This window comes from Globicephala melas, chromosome 1, assembly GCF_963455315.2.
Source record: "Globicephala melas chromosome 1, mGloMel1.2, whole genome shotgun sequence".
NCBI lineage: Eukaryota > Metazoa > Chordata > Mammalia > Artiodactyla > Delphinidae > Globicephala > Globicephala melas.
Window position 1 is genome coordinate 107577621 of NC_083314.1, and position 15920 is coordinate 107593540.

The following is a 15920-nucleotide window of genomic DNA, read 5'->3' on the forward strand; positions in this document are numbered from 1 at the left end:
GGTACCTAATGATCACTTTTGGCTGATACACAGAGGGGTTGGGCCTGCAGGAGAGAAGTCTTAGTTCAGGCTGGATCTTATAGGAAAATAGTCATGAGTACTCGTGCTTTCTCATACTCATCCAGAGGGAATGCAGGAGTTATTATCCCACTTTGATGGAGGAAAAAGCAGAGGCTTAACAAGTTCTTAAGGTTCTCCAGAATCTGATCGGTAGTAAGACTTGAAACCCAGGTTTTCTGATCCCCAGACCTCTTGCTTACCACACAGTACCACTACTGAGTGCAGTGCCGGTAGAATGAAGGTTAGGAGTACAGGTTCAAGTCCCAGCCCTGCCATTTGTTCACTGTTTGGAAGTTGCTTAACCTCTGAACCTCAGATTCCTTCTCAGTCATATGAGGGAAACAATAGGCCCACCTCGAAGGGTGGTTGTGAAGGGGTTTTTTTAAATCAAAGTACAAATTAAAAACCTCCAAACCTCTGACTTCTTTTGGACCCATACAACTGTGCCATCCTTTTCAAAAAAATAGTATCTAAGGAGAGCCAACATCCACTGTCATCCTCATTCCCAACTCCCACTGAGATGGATTGACCTCAAGCATACGTCGGTTGGCTTTGGATAGTAGATGTAGAGAATACTGGGAAAAAATTTTTTTCTTTAAATTGTTGAAAATATGACGGAATAGTGAGTATGGATTGTATGGAAATATGTCTCTCCCTTTGAAGGAATAACTGTGCCTAAGCAGCTTTTTCTTTCTTCCTTTGGGACTAGGTTCTAAAAGGCCAGGGTACCCAGATACGTGTTAGAATTTAGCGCTCAAAAAGGAGGTAGCAGGGCTTCCCTGGTGGCGCAGTGGTTGGGAGTCCGCCTGCCGATGCAGGGGACGCGGGTTCGTGCCCTGGTCCAGGAGGATCCCACGTGCCGCGGAGCGGCTGGGCCCGTGAGCCATGGCCGCTGAGCCTGCGCGTCCGGAGCCTGTGCTCCGCAACGGGAGAGGCCACGGCAGTGAGAGGCCCAGGTACCGCAAAAAAAAAAAAAAAAAAAAAAAAAGGAGGTAGCAAAATCATTTCAAAATACCAATACTGTTTCAAGAAATCTTTAGAGAAACTGTTCTAAAGAATCTCTAGGTTCAAGGAAAGTATTTCATTGGCATTTGAATGGAATAATATTGTCCCACATAACTTATTCAAATAGTAGATTTGTATAGCTTGAAGGGCCTTCGAAATCATCTAATCCAGTGGTTCTTAATCTTGGCTCCACATTGGAATCACATGGGGAGCTTTAAAACATAATGATTTAAAGAGAGTTCAGTTTTTAATTGGCCTGGGATGCAGCCTGAGCTTAGGGATTTTCTTTTTTAAGCTCCCACAGTGATTTTAATGTGCAGCCAAAGTTGAGAACCACTGATCTAATCCAACCTCTTAATCTTAAAAATTGGGAAACTGAGGCACAGAGAGGTAGACCACTTACCCAAAGCCATTCAACCAGTTAGAAAGAACATCAGCACTAGAATTCAGGCTTCCAGGTTCCTCATCTCTTTTATACATTGCTTGTTAAGAGTAATTTTACACATGCCCATTCTTTGCTAATTTCTCCTGTTCTTGCCTCTAATGATATGATTGTGGCCTGGCAGCAAACACTGATGATGTTTTGCCTTCTTCTCTTACCAGCAGAGGAGATGAGAGATGAGGAAGTCCATACCATCCCTCCTGAGCTACGGATCCTGCTGGACCCTGGCAACCTGCCTGCCCTGGACAACCCCCGCATCCGGGGAAGGGGAGGCCAAAACGGAGGTTTCCCCTTTCCCTTCCCCGATATCTCCAGGAGAGGCTGGAAGGAAGGGGGAGAAGATGGGATCCCTCGGCCAAAGGACCCTGTCATCCCCAGCATACAACTGTTTCCTGGTCCCAGAGAGGCCAAGGAGGTGCAGGGGAGCATGGATGTTGCCCTGTCAGTCAAATGTGACAATGAAAAGATGACTGTGGCTATAGAAAAGGATTCGTTTCAGGTGGGTGCAGTTTCTTAAAGGAGAGAAGGGAAGGCTACCTCCCTCCCCATCTTGCCTCAGCCTGTGTTGGTTATTTCCAGCTCTTTCACTTTTGAACTCCAGAGATTTGATACTGTTTTCTCAGTTGGATGGGCTCACTTCCCCTTGGCTGTGATTCTCACCCAGTTCCTGTTGTTCTCAGTGAGGGGGGTTCCAGATCCTTGTGTGTCAATATTTTGCTATTGAATTTCCAAGGCCAACAAACACAATTCTGGGGCTGTTGAGAGATGGTAGGCTGAAAGGAGGTAAGGGGGGAGGGGAAGTACAGGCCTCCAGCAACTTGGAAGGCCTGGACTTGCAACTTGGAAGACCAGGCAAAATGTGTTAACTGCACGCTGTAGAATGGCCTGTGGGCCCCCCTTCATGTCTTCGGTCGTTGTTGTTTCAGGCCAGTGGCTACTCCGGGATGGAGCTCACCCTGTTGGATCCCACATGCAAGGCCAAGATGAATGGCACCCACTTCATTTTGGAGTCTCCCCTGAATGGCTGTGGGACTCGGCACCGGCGATCAGTCCCTTACGGTGTGGTTTACTACAACTCCGTGAGTGTTCTCCAGTACAAAGCTTTCCCTTTGCCAGAGCCTTGCTGGGTGTTACCTTAAAATTAGTCTTAAGACTTCTAGGAAAGTGAGGAGGGTCTGAACAAAGCCAAGTGTCAGTTCTCAACAAAATGGGATGTAGTATGACCCTGAACTCTTCTATTTGTTTTGTTGGTGAGTCTGTGGGCGTTGGGAGGCCCTGTTTTCTCGGCTGGAGCATTTGTGGTGATCTTTCCCACCCTTCCTTCCATCTCCTCTTGGCAGCGTTTCACTGGCAAGGTGATTATGACTTTTTTCTGGCTAACCTGCAGGCTCGGATGGCCTGGTCCACAGAAGGATAAAATCCAAGCCCTTGGGCTATGAGTGAGCACCTCCATACAACTGAGCTAACCAGAGCCGTGGGCTCTCTGGCCTCATCTGAGTCTTGTCTAGAAGTAGGAGAACTTCTCCCTCCCTCATGAACAAAAGAACCAGAAGAGAGAAGTCTGAAAAGGTCATTCAAGAAAGTGTTAAATCTCTCTCCATCTCTAAGAAAGACCCTAAATTGAAGAAAATCTTCCATTTTTGAAGTTACCCCGAGAGAGATTCCACAGATTCCCCCAATGATAATCCATTGCAATAGCTACCCTTCGCTTTCCAGACATGATTCTTGTCAGAATCTTGTCAGAACAGATTCATCTAAATCTGTTCTTATAGAGATGGACACTTAACAGTGAATGTTGAAAGAATTTGAACATGAAATTTCAAAAGGACTTTAAAGTGATAATTTTGCAATTTGAGTTGTACTTTGGATGGTAGAAATAGCTTGGACATGGTGTGTGTGTCTGCACTCAGCGCCTACCCCAGCTTTGGCTTGGCATGGGGAGACCCTGACTCCTCTGTTTATTCCACTGCCAGTCAACAGATAGGCTCAACCTAGCCAGAGAAGAGACTGGCTCTCTGGTCAGTGTGGCTCACGTGGAGACTGACTGTCCTGTGAGCCAAGGTTATTGTTCCTCAGACAATCTTAGAATGTTTGAGCTGGAAAGAGCCCTAAGCTGATCTCATTCAACGTCCTCATTTCACAGGTGAGGAAATGGAACTCCAGGGAGTTAAGAGACTTGCTTGGATTTGAGAGACTAGTTAACAGTAGAGCCAGGACCGAATCCAGCTTCCGGACCTCTCGTCCACTAATCTTCCCCCAACTCTAGGTAGTGGCAATTACTCTCCCTTTGTTACTGAAATCATTTATTAACCTTTGACTTCTATGATGAACCCTCTTCTGCCAATTCCAACACTAATTTTCTTGCAGTTATCCAATTTTTCCAGATGTAATGAATGTCATATATTACTGGTATATTTGATTTTGGAATTTTAAACTTTTATCTAAATTAATGCCAATAAGAGGCCATGGTAATCAGTCTGTTAAGTAAAGAAAACGTGCCATCTGCCTCAGGAGAGAAAGGTATATTCATCCTTTTTTTTAAAAAATTATGATAGGGTAAGTCATAACCTAACTGACTTCAGTTGTATCAGTACTTTCTTTTGAGGGCCTGGTAAAGGATAGAGAGGCAGTTTTCCTTCATTTTCTTCCCATTCACCTCTTCAGTGGCTACTTTAACTATTTCTTCCAGTTATAATTGTTTGTAGTAATTTTCAGACTTAATATGTATTTTTGTTTTGCAACATATTAAAAATCTAAGGACGTGGAGTGAAAAATCAAACAAAAAGTATAACTATCCTATATATGCAAAGAAATTAGGAGTTAATTTATGGAGTCCTGGTCCTTGGGTGAATTTTTTCATCTTATCTGGAGCTAACCTAGGAATAATCATTTCAACCAGTGTTAAGAGAGGTTGTCGTAGCATAAAACATGATGTTCTTTCCTACATCTATACACCATACAAAAGATATATTGGGGGACTTCCCTGTGGCACAGTGGTTAAGAATCCGCCTGCCAATGCAGGGGACACGGGTTCGAGCCCTGGTCAGGGAAGAGACCACATGCCGTGGAACAACTAAGCCCGTGCGCCACAACTACTGAGCCTGCGCTCTAGAGCCCATGAGCCACAACTACTGAGCCTACGCGCCACAACTGCTGAAGCCCGCATGCCTATAGAGCCCTTACTCGCCACAGCTAGAGAAAGCCCACATGCAGCAATGAAGACCCAATGCAGCCAAAAATAAATAAATAAATTTATTTTAAAAAAAAAGATATATTGGGGAGATGGAGGAGTGCAGGAGTAAAAGTAAGGAGAGAATGGCTCAATAGTAAACATCAGGTCCTTTGCTTCTAACTCAAACCAAACTTGATCAAATCTTGACAGATACAAATTACAGGACTCCTTGGATTAACCAAATCAGTATTTCTTAGAGTTTTCAATATAAAGGTTCCTAAGGAGACCCCCTTCCCACCCCCCACAGAATAGGGGAGCCTATTGACAACCCCATCCAATCCCATTTCAGTGTCTGGTGTTTTCCCACTGTTTGAAATAATTTATATTTTGTCACAGGGGAAAATACATATTTTACTGTAAATCTTAATTTGAACATGCATTGGGCTTCTTCGTTTTTTCATCTCTTTGAGGATGAAGTCCTAAAAATACTTGAAGTTGTTTTTTTTTTTTTAAGTCAGATTTTCAGTTTGCCTCTGAATTATTACATGGGTGTTTGTGTGAGGTAGAACCAAAGGCACGTGATTTGGTGTCTTTATAACATTGTGCTTTCCTTGCCTTTTAGATTGTAATACAGGTTCCACCCCCTGGGGATAGTAGCGGCTGGCCAGATGGTTATGAAGATTTGGAGTCAGGTGATAATGGATTTCCGGGAGATACGGATGAAGGAGATACTTCCTTCTTCAGCCGATCTGAAATTGTGGTGGTATGTGTTTATTTGTAGTAGGTAGTTTGTAGAGACCGGTGTCTTTTTGGTCAGCTTTAGTCAGGGACTATTGGAAAATAAAATCAGATGTTAAAGGCTAAAGCTCATAAAGCTACAAGCTTCATTTGACTGTGATTTATCTCCATCTGTGTTTTTTTTTTTTTTTCCAGTTTAATTGTAGCCTGCGGCAGGTGGGGAATCCCAGTAGCTTCCAGGACCCACCCAACAGAAATGTCACCTTCAACATGGAGCTGTACAACACTGACCTTTTTCTGGTGCCCTCCCAAGGCGTCTTCTCTGTGGCAGAGAACGGACATGTTTTTGTTGAGGTGAGACCCAAATGTTAGCCTTGGGCTGTTAGGTTAGCACAGATTCGTAGTAGTTTCTGCGCATGAGTGAAAGCAGCTGGGGCAGACGTCTTCCTGCTCTTCCTCACCACTTTGACCAGCTCTGCGTGAGGGCGTGGCTTAGAAAACGCTCCCACGTCGATTTCTGACCAAAGCAGGAAATTTCAGGATTCACTACGTTCATTCTAAACGGAGAGAGTAATTTGTAGATGAATGGATAAATGTTTTAAAAAAAATCAGCACTGTGAATTCTAATAAAGCCCTGTCCTTACTTTGTCTTTAGCATTTTTGCTAAGGACAGTTGTTCAGTAGCTGCAGTATCAGAATTAACCAAAGAATATTTCAAACCACCTCAGAGACTATCTTTTAAACTGTGGATACTTTTGAGTGAAATACTGTGTGTTACTGTATCTCATGAAAATTGCTTTTTCTAGATCATCACCTAAATGTATCTATAAATTCATTAAAACTGTTTCCTATATATAACAGTAATAACCACACATAACATAAATCTTTGGAATGACTCCAACATATTAGGTAGTGATGGTAATAATGAAATAACAACAGCTAACATTTATTGCAGATTTATTTTGTGCCAAGCTCAGTTATAAGTATTGTAGTATTTTACTCTTCAGAGCAATTCTGTGAGACAGGACTATTAATATCCCCATTTCGTAGATGAGGCAATTGAGGCACAAACTTGTCTAAGGTCACACAGTTAGTACCTACTAGAGTTCAGAGTCAGAGTTCATGCTCAGACCATCTGGCTCCAGAGCCCACACTGTTATCCACTGGATGCTATCGTTTATCCTCAAAGTACCATTTGAAAGGGGGAGAAAATGTAACCTCTTAGCAGTGCAAATATCCAAGTTCACAGATTGGATTCCAGAGAAGATCAATATCCTCCTGGCCCCAGAATGTCTGCTGGTCTTACATGGAAGTCATCCTCTGTTGAGCTGATTTGGGTGCTGAGCTGCAAGCTGGTGTTCTCCTTCACTGTGGGAGGAGGGAGAAGCTTAAGGGGCCAAAATGGGATACTTCCATATATTAAAAGTGACTTCAGTGCACATATTTCTAGTTAAGAAAGACAAATAACTCACATTTGTACTGATTCTGGGACGGAGCCCACTGGCTCTAGACATTTTCCTGGATCGTCTCCTCCTTTTTGATTCCCTGTTCTGAGAGACCTTGTCTTTCTTTGCGTATACCTTCTTTCTCAGCTGGGGAAAATATACTGCTTTCTACATGCTGTCCCTAATCAGAGCTCTCTCCTAATCCAAGCTGCGTTGTTTTCTTCTTGCTTTTCCGGCTGCACAATCCACATGTGTGGTTGGTCAGTGGTTCACTGTTATGCTATGGGTTTTAGGGGTGCTGCTTCATTGCAGTTTGTTCTTTTCCAGATGTGTGCCTGCTTTTGCCAGGCTGTGGCGTTGCTGCCTTAAATCTTCCTCATGTATCCTACCCTGGGTGTTCTAGGTTTTTTCCCCCACCCTGCCACCCCCAGTGTTGGCTTACTTGAAATTCATTTTCTTTTTCATTCTTATTTTCCCATTTATATATCATCTGTATTGTTCATAATTAAATTTAATCAAAGACATGGTCAAGTGATGGAAAAAAGTGAACCAAATCCTTTTGCTATACCATTTTAAATATCATTATACATCATAATAATACATTGAAGAGAATCTGGGGAGGGGGAAAATAGTATAAACTGCTTTATTTTAAAGTTGTTTCAAACCACCTGAAGTATGAGAGAGAATCTGTAAATATTTTGCTAAATAGGATAGCAGCCATGCCTAGTCCTTGTTTCCCAGTTTGGACTCCACTGCTAATAATAAAATTTTTATTTGGGGAAAGTAAATAAAACTTACCCAATCATTGGCTTGGTCTAAAGAACTATTTCCATTTTTCTTCTCGTGGTCATCCTTATCACATCCCCTCCCAGAATCTTCTATTTCCTCTAGATCCTCGTCTCTTCCTTTAATCCAAGACATTATCAGCTTTGCCACCTGGTCTTTGGTCATCCTTGGTGATAGTTGGTCACATAGTTGGCAGCTTTCCTTTTAGTTCATTTGTCTTGGGAAATTAAAAGAATATATTTCTATATATAACCCCCCAAATTTAAATCTAGACTAATACTATTAATAACAGCTGGCATTTCTTAACTAGAAGGGAACTGTGTTGTGTGCATGTAATTTTGACTTTACGGATCGTCACAATCACTGTATCTAGTCAGTGTTAGTGCCCTCGTTCTGTGGGGGAGAAACCAAGGTTTAGTGCTCACAGCGTGTGAGCAGCAGAGTCCTGCCACTACTCATTTCCGGTCCATTTCAGAGGAAAAGACTTGTTGATGATTTTTTTCCTCTCATCGAAACAACTTTTTGGAATACCTTAGACATTCTGCCATTGCATACTTTCTTTGAGATTAGAGAAGAGGTTTGCATTTCTTCTGTCACACATTTTTGCATTGTGGGTTCTGAGTTCATGTTAAAGGCCACTTTTTAAAATAGAGTATATGTAATTTGCCATTTTCCCAAGAATAAGTATCTCATTTTTGGAAATACTGTAAAAATAATGAAGTGTGAATATTTGCAGACTACCAAATACTACTTCCTGGAAAGACTTCTTACCAAGCACCCTCCCTGGCCACGTCATGGGTGGCTTCAATTGACCCTGTAGCTGTAGTGAAATAGTGAAGAGAAAATAGACGGGCTCAGAAGACCTGGGCTCAAGGCTTGGTTTCACCCAGTGTTTGTTAGATATGATTTTGAACAAGTCAGCTATCCTGTGTGTTCAGTTTTTCCTCCATTTATAAAATGAAGTTGAAAATATTTATCTCATAAGACTATTTCTCAGGGATTAAGCTTTAAGGCACAACAAAATGTCATTATCACAGTCATCTTCATTGTTTAGCATCTTGCAGTTAACCACATAGGGATCTTTCAAAATAGTGCCGTGGCCTAAAAGCCCCATGCAATGTCAGGGATTTCCCCTGGGTATTTCAGAATGGAAAGTGTGTTTATATCTTCATGCCTTTGAAAGGACTCTGGGGCTATTGGCCTATGGTTGAGGACCAACTTTATTTCTAAAGTGTTTAAGTTTATTTTGATCCTGAGTTTAGTCAAGGAATGAGGCAATAGAGGGGAGAGGCAGTTCACGCAGTGATGCATGTGTTACCAAATGGAGGATCCAGTCTGGTTTGAGGATTTTAGCTGAGTTCAGGATAGTTGAGATTTGAATTGGTAGTTGAGATGAGAATTGAATTCTGTTTACTCTTGGCCAAATACTACTTCCTGTTTCTAAAGAAAAGAACCTTAACAAGGTTTGGACATAGCCCATACAAATGTTTTGTAAGAGGGAAGTGTAAATGAGTCGGAAACGTTTCCAGATTAGATTTCCCTTAAAACACCCTTGGGCTTAAAGAGTGAAGGGAGAGTACTTGGCAAGGTCTGGTTTGGACCTCTGAGAAGCTGGGACACTTCACCAGGCCTGTGATCGCCACCAGATTGCACCCTCCCCGACATCCAGCCCCAGAGGCCAGCTCTGCCTGCTCACCATGAACCAGGACTTCAGGTCAATCTATAGCTTTACTGCGATGTTTTAGGCTCAGTCTGACTTGCTGCAGTTTAGAAGTTTGGTCTTCCGTGCCTAGTTTAAATAGATTCTACCTCTGTCCTCTATTTTTTGAGTAATTTTTTTTTTTTTTTTTTTTTTTTTTTTTTTTTTGCGGCACACGGGCCTCTCACTGTTGTGGCCTCTCCCATTGCGGAGCACAGGCTCCGGACACACAGGCTCAGCGGCCATGGCTCACGGGCCCAGCCGCTCCATGGCATGTGGGATCTTCCCGGACCGGGGCACGAACCCGCGTCCCCTGCATCAGCAGGTGGACTCTCAAGCACTGCACCACCAGGGAAGCCCCTGAGTAATTTTTTAAAAGAGCTTGCCTTACAGGTGATACACTATTAATGACATTAGGGGCTTTGCCTACTGGTGTTTTGTTTATTTGGGAAAATCCACTTAAGTGCATGATGTACTTTTGTTTTTATTTCCCAGAGGACTTATGGGAGGTTGAAGAGACTTATATATCTTGTATTATAGACTCTTCCAGGCTGGGACTTGAACTAAATAATTCACTGTATCATCTATACCGAGTTTAAAGGAAAACGTATGTTTCTTCAATTAGTGTGTGTTACTTTTGTAATTAGAAGGAAGACTATATGGATATGTTATGAAAGTAAAGCAATGTCTCTCATCAGAAGGGCCGCTTTGATATGTTACCCTTGTGCCTAGAGTGAAAGTGGCATGCTAACTTGTTTCTGAATTGATCTTTCTGTTCTGTTGTAGGTGTCCGTCACCAAGGCTGACCAAGAACTGGGATTTGCCATCCAGACTTGCTTTATCTCTCCATATTCGAACCCTGATAGGATGTCTGATTATACTATCATTGAGAACATTTGTCCTAAAGATGAATCTGTGAAGTTCTACAATCCCAAGAGAGTGCACTTTCCTATCCCGCAAGCCGAGATAGATAAGAAACGATTCAGCTTTGTTTTTAAGCCCATCTTCAACACCTCCCTGCTCTTTCTACAGTGTGAGCTCACATTGTGTACCAAAAGGGAAAAGGACCCCCAGAAGTTACCTAAGGTTAGTGGTCCTTCATCCATTTGTACTGTTATGTTGACATTTTTAGGTGAGGCAGTGACCTACCAGAGAAGTTCAATCACAAGTTACAGCAGGTTGAGGTTTGGGGTTAGGGAACTGCCCAGTTGAAGCCATAAAGTTCATGTTAGCAGGGAACTGAGTTTTATGGAGTCTTAGAGAATAAATCCTGACAGTATGATTTTTTTTTTTCCATGCGTGCTACTCAGTAGTATCTTACAAATGATAAATCAAGACTGTTTTCCACTGAAGGAGAGGTCTGGCTTTATCTTTGCTATTCAGATAGTATCCAGTGCCAAGAGTACAGAGAGCCGAAGGACAAGTTCAGTGTGAGGATTAATTTTTCCAGGTCCCGCTGAGATTTGTATTGCAGTTGTTTTTTGACCTTCTCTGTGTGAGTTATAAGGTTGACTTGTCTCATGAGGACTTCTAAGGGAAACTAACAAATATTTTAATTTTTCTTGGTTTCTCATCGGTTCGTCATGTTCGCCTCATGTCACTCCCCACATTGAACCAGTACATTCTATTGCCACAACAGAAATCAGAACCCTTTGACCTTGCTGGCGTGGCCAAGGTAGGGAGGATCAGCAAGGGTAATTACCTCATCATTTTGGCCTTGTGCACAAAGGGTATCTTCTGCTTAGTTTTGTTTCTGTGATCTGCCGTAATTATGTATCATTTCATATGTGCATTTATTTTTTAGATATCTCACACAGTGTAAGCTGACTTCTATTCCTTTTATAATCACATATCAATTAATGTCTAAAAGTCTAATAATCGAGTCCTATCATTAATAATGTATCGTATGGATGGAATTTTCTCACCTGATACACAGGTTGTAAGAGATGGGTGTAGAGGGAGAAGGAAAAATTATTATTATTGGATGGATTACCATTGACATGAATCCTTTGCACTGTTATATTCCCCTGGGCATCCATTTCTCCATAAGACCATAGGAAATTTTATAATACATTTGAAAATATAGCAAATCTGATTTCATAGTCCTCCGGGAGGACGTATATGTATATAAGGTAATTTAGGCTGTGTTCTTTAGGTTGCCTTTGGAAACATTGGTGCCTTAGCTGTGTGGGCCTTCACTTTCCAGTGGCCATCAAGGTTGGGGTGTAGTGGACCATGGTAGAAAACCATGTGGAGCTTCGTGCATGGCTGGGACCCAGAGGATAACTTTTAGGGATTAGGATCTAGGAGGAGAGGCCTGGCAGTTACCAGGGGTCTATACTGATGGCTGTGTGGCTGTTACCTTTCAGTGAGCCTGGCCTGTGGCAGCCCAGCTTCATAGTGTGTTAATCTGTGAAAATTAGTCCTAATATTTCCTTCCAGAACATTCAAAGGAGAGTTCTAAGTCACAGGGGATGACATGGGCTGTGACCCTAAGCCTAAAGTCGCTATTTATATCCAAGGCAAGATAGAATGGAAAGGGCATGGAGGACCGAGAAGGAAGGCCTGCTGCTTACCAACAGGACGTTAGCAAGTCCCTGACCTCTCAGAACCTGCGTGTCCTCATCTGTACCATTGAAGTAATAGTACCGGCTTCCCTCCTGGGTAGAGGAGCAAATGAGACGGTAGATATTATGACAGAGGACCATTTATAGAGCTGTTACCACTGTCCCTCTGTTTGCTGTCTGTGGTTAATATTTCCACATTCCTGTGAGTGCTTTCTATGACAATAAACAGAGTCAAAGAATCTTCTAGGAAGAGTTCTCAAAGATCGGTGAGTCCAACCCTGCCCATTCCTGATGAAATTGAGGCCAGAGAGTTCAGTGTCTTGCCCAGGGTCTTGCAGTGAGTTTGTTGTAGAATCATAGACTCTTGCTTAACCAAAGAACTAGTAGGAAAGTAAGAAGGCTTTTCCTAAAATGCAGATCTTTTCAGTAATGATTCCTCTCCACAGAAAATCCATTGTTTCCCTTTACAGGAGGGCTATTGTAAAGGCTTTTCTTGTTTGTTTGTTTGTTTGTTTCGGGGGGGTGGGGAGAGGGGGAGAGTTGTCTTCTTATAACATGTATCTGACTTTCATGTTGCCTAGAGCAGCAATGACAGTAAAGCTACAAGTCTTTGCTCTTTTGTGATTGGAAGAACTGGAAGCTAATTAACTTTTCTGGGTACCTTGCTGTATATAGACTTCTAAAATAATTGATATGTTTCTTCTTCCAACAAAAGGGAATGGATGTCATTGACATTAGCGTTTTACCCACTGATGGGCATAGATAAGGAACCAAAGTTATTTTAAAGAAAAAGGTAATGGAAACAGATACACTAGGCTTGGGCATTCTGGTTCTAAGTTTGGAGCCTTAAAATAGCTAGAAACAGCTGATCTCGTGGCCTCCACACCTGGGCACAACTCCCCAGGACTTCATTTTGGAACATTAAAAGCAGATGACCCTGGAAAGCTTCATTTTGCATGAGCCTATACCAGAGTTAAAAAATCAAACGTACTCGACAACATGATTATCTTTTTGGACAACAAATGTAAAATCTGTCACCCTCATAATGCAATACATGAAGTTTCCCACAATCACAAATCACAAACATGAACCATTTATGTGAAGCCAGCTTGGTGAAGGGCCAACATTCGTCATGTAGTTTTTTTATTTTTCAGACTAAACAACACTAAAAGCTCCAGTTGTTTTGTGGGAAGCCGTCCAGCCATGTTTGCATCTTCAAGTGCAGCTGAGAATACACTGGGCCTGCTCTCACATCTCCCAGATTATTTGTGGTTCTTTGAAACCATCCCAATGTCCTGTTTTTCTGGGGTAAACAGCTGTGAGCTGTCTGATAAGGGGCCACAGGTCAGCTGTGCAGGCCCTTTTGAGTGACCTCCCGACTCTGCTTTGCTCTGCCTCTCTGCAGTGTGTGCTTCCTGATGAAGCCTGCACCTCGCTGGATGCCTCGATGATCTGGGCCATGATGCAGAATAAGAAGACGTTCACCAAGCCCCTCGCTGTGATCCACCATGAAGTACAATTTAAAGGTGCGTTTCAAGGAGGCACAGTCAGAGAAGCCTGAGGGCTGCTCATTAAGAGGCTTCAATACTGTAAATCAAAGTCCACTTGTATTCAAAAGAAATACAAAATTAAAATACAAAATTAATAGCCAATTAGTAACTTTAGAATAGAATTCTTTGCCCAAGGAGTATTTTATTTAGTTGGTTCTCCTGCTGGCATGCGGTTAGTGATACCTTTGCAAATGATTTCCTTATTTATTTATTTATTTTCCCCTTTTTGGCCATGCTGCACGGCATATGGGATCTTAGTTACCCAACCAGGGATCGAACCCGTGCCCCCTGCAGTGGAAGTGTGGTCTTAACCACTGTACTGCCAGGGAAGTCCCAATGATTTCCTCTTTAAATATTAGATCAAAGTCTAGGTTGCCTCCATCACATCACGATGTCACTCTCCCTTGCGTGCAAATATGCTTCCTTGAGGAAGTGTAGGAGAGGGTTAGAGTTCCTGCTGGAATTACATGGAGTCCATAGCCCATTTTTCCATGACCTACTGGGAAAGGTTGTACTGGCTGCAAGCTATTAGAGTACTTTTTCAGGACCGCAGATGCCTTTGGGGAGGGCACTATCTATGTGAACACCATCCATCTTAGGTGTCACAGCCGAAAGAAGGCTGAGAACTGTTCAAGTGCATTTTTATAATTTAGTTTTTAGAATCTTATGCACAGCTCTTGGCTTTCCCTGCTAGCTGGCTGTGGCACTTTGGAGCTCTCCCCTTAGGTCCTGGGGTTTCATTTTCTTTATCTGGAAAAAGAGGGGTTTCGACCAGATGACCCCCAGAGGCCTTTTCAGCTGTAACGCTCAGCTGTACTGTTTGAAGAAGCAAAACCATTTTTCATTCACTTCCCAGCCCTCCTAAAGTTGGTGTGAAATGTACACGTGAGATGTTTATTGGTTCCTCATCAATGTTTTTGTTGTTGTTGTCTGTTTTACGTTATTAGGTTATTAGTTGGTTTTCAGTAGTTTGAAACAGCTATAACAGCCTCAGTCTTTCTAAGTGGATTGCCCAAATAGTTCCTTGTTTTTTGGGTCCAAGGGAAAGAAATAAGAATAAATTAACTGTGTTGCAAAGTATATGTGACGACTGGGCGACAGCTGGCTCTGTTTTGTGCTGTGAAAGTGGTTTAACAACAGCAACAGCTACCTCTACTCCATCTGTTACTCTTACCTGTTTTGAGAGAGGTCGTTCTGCTGGTAACTGAAGGCAGCAACTTGCTTTTTCCTGTGCCAGACAATAATTAGGCATCCGTATAACTTCCAGTAATTCATTCATCCATTCTTTTAATTCTGGTGGTATTTTTCTAAGTAATTCCTCTTTTATTTAAACTTTGTAATTATCCTGAAAGGTCAGTGTTTTCTTTACATAAAAGTTCAAGAGTAAAGTTTTACCAAATATCAAAGCAATTTCATGAGATTTGCTAATTGAGAGTAGATTTTAGTGGAGAAGCATGCAGTGAAGAAAGTTTATTGCTTCGGTTTGTTAAACAAATTGAGAAGGTTAGACTGTAGGCTGGCTTCCCAGAGCAGAGGCTGTATGCAAATGCTCTTTCTAACTTTACACTGAATGGGGTAGGTTTTCTGGCAGTTTTTAGCTTTATGAGTGACTCCTCCCACCTTTTATGTTTATTTTCCTTTGACTCTAGAAGCATTTCTCCTCAATGCAGGCCACTGGGGTCTGTGCTTTCCTTCTACCTCTCAGTGATTTGGAATAATCATTTATAAGGGGAGTGTGGCCATTTGCCTGATAACATTGGTCTCTTTGAAAAATAACAGGATCATGAATGTTCTTCCTGCCAGACAGCCTAATGTGTTACTGTAGTAAGATAACATACTATAGTATCTCTGGAAGTGGGCAGATGTCTTGTTGGGAATAACTTTGGGGGTAAAAATTTCCCAACCAATGGGATGGTTTACTGTCTTTTTACTATCTGGGTGCTCTTTGGAGACTGGACCAAAGTTCTAGCTCTCCCTGGCCATTTGGTCCATCTTATTTCTCAACACTTGGGTTTTCTGGGGCAGATAGAAGTTTTCAGCTTCACAGCCAGCCACAGGGCTGCTCTGTGGCTACCACTGCCAGTAGCATGGACACATTTCAGGTGGTGTTTCTTCCTTCTGTGGACAGGGAGAATAGGCCATCTAGACTAAGTAAATAATTCTGGGTCCCTCCTCTGGGCCACTGTTTTTAATGGAACTTTCCTGAACCTTGCAGCACATCTTTGCTACCTTTGATATCTCAGTCCCTTGGGAACCAACATTGGATTAGAATTCTTTTGCTTCTTAAATTTTCAATAATAGATGATGATGGTAGTGGCAATGATGGAGATGGAGATGATGATAATGATGATCTAACATTTATTGAGCATTTACTTAGTACAAGGCTCTGTGCTAAATGCTTTATGTGGATAATAGTATATGATCCACATAGCCCCTCTGTGAGGCAAGTATAGTAT

At 42.3% G+C, this 15920-nt stretch overlaps 1 protein-coding gene across 4 annotated transcripts in view; it reads left to right on the forward strand.

Moving 5' to 3' along the window:
- Positions 1-15920, forward strand: part of TGFBR3 (transforming growth factor beta receptor 3) — a 204870-nt gene that overhangs the window by 166113 nt on the left and 22837 nt on the right. For 2 of the 4 annotated variants that reach the window (XM_030868645.3, XM_060302886.2), the window contains exons 9-14: positions 1669-2006; positions 2434-2586; positions 5302-5442; positions 5613-5771; positions 10134-10433; positions 13320-13440. In XM_030868645.3, the coding sequence (XP_030724505.1) occupies positions 1669-2006; positions 2434-2586; positions 5302-5442; positions 5613-5771; positions 10134-10433; positions 13320-13440 (1212 nt within the window). The remainder of the gene's footprint in view (positions 1-1668; positions 2007-2433; positions 2587-5301; positions 5443-5612; positions 5772-10133; positions 10434-13319; positions 13441-15920) is intronic. The other 2 variants (XM_030868646.3, XM_030868647.3) reach the window with 1 other exon arrangement.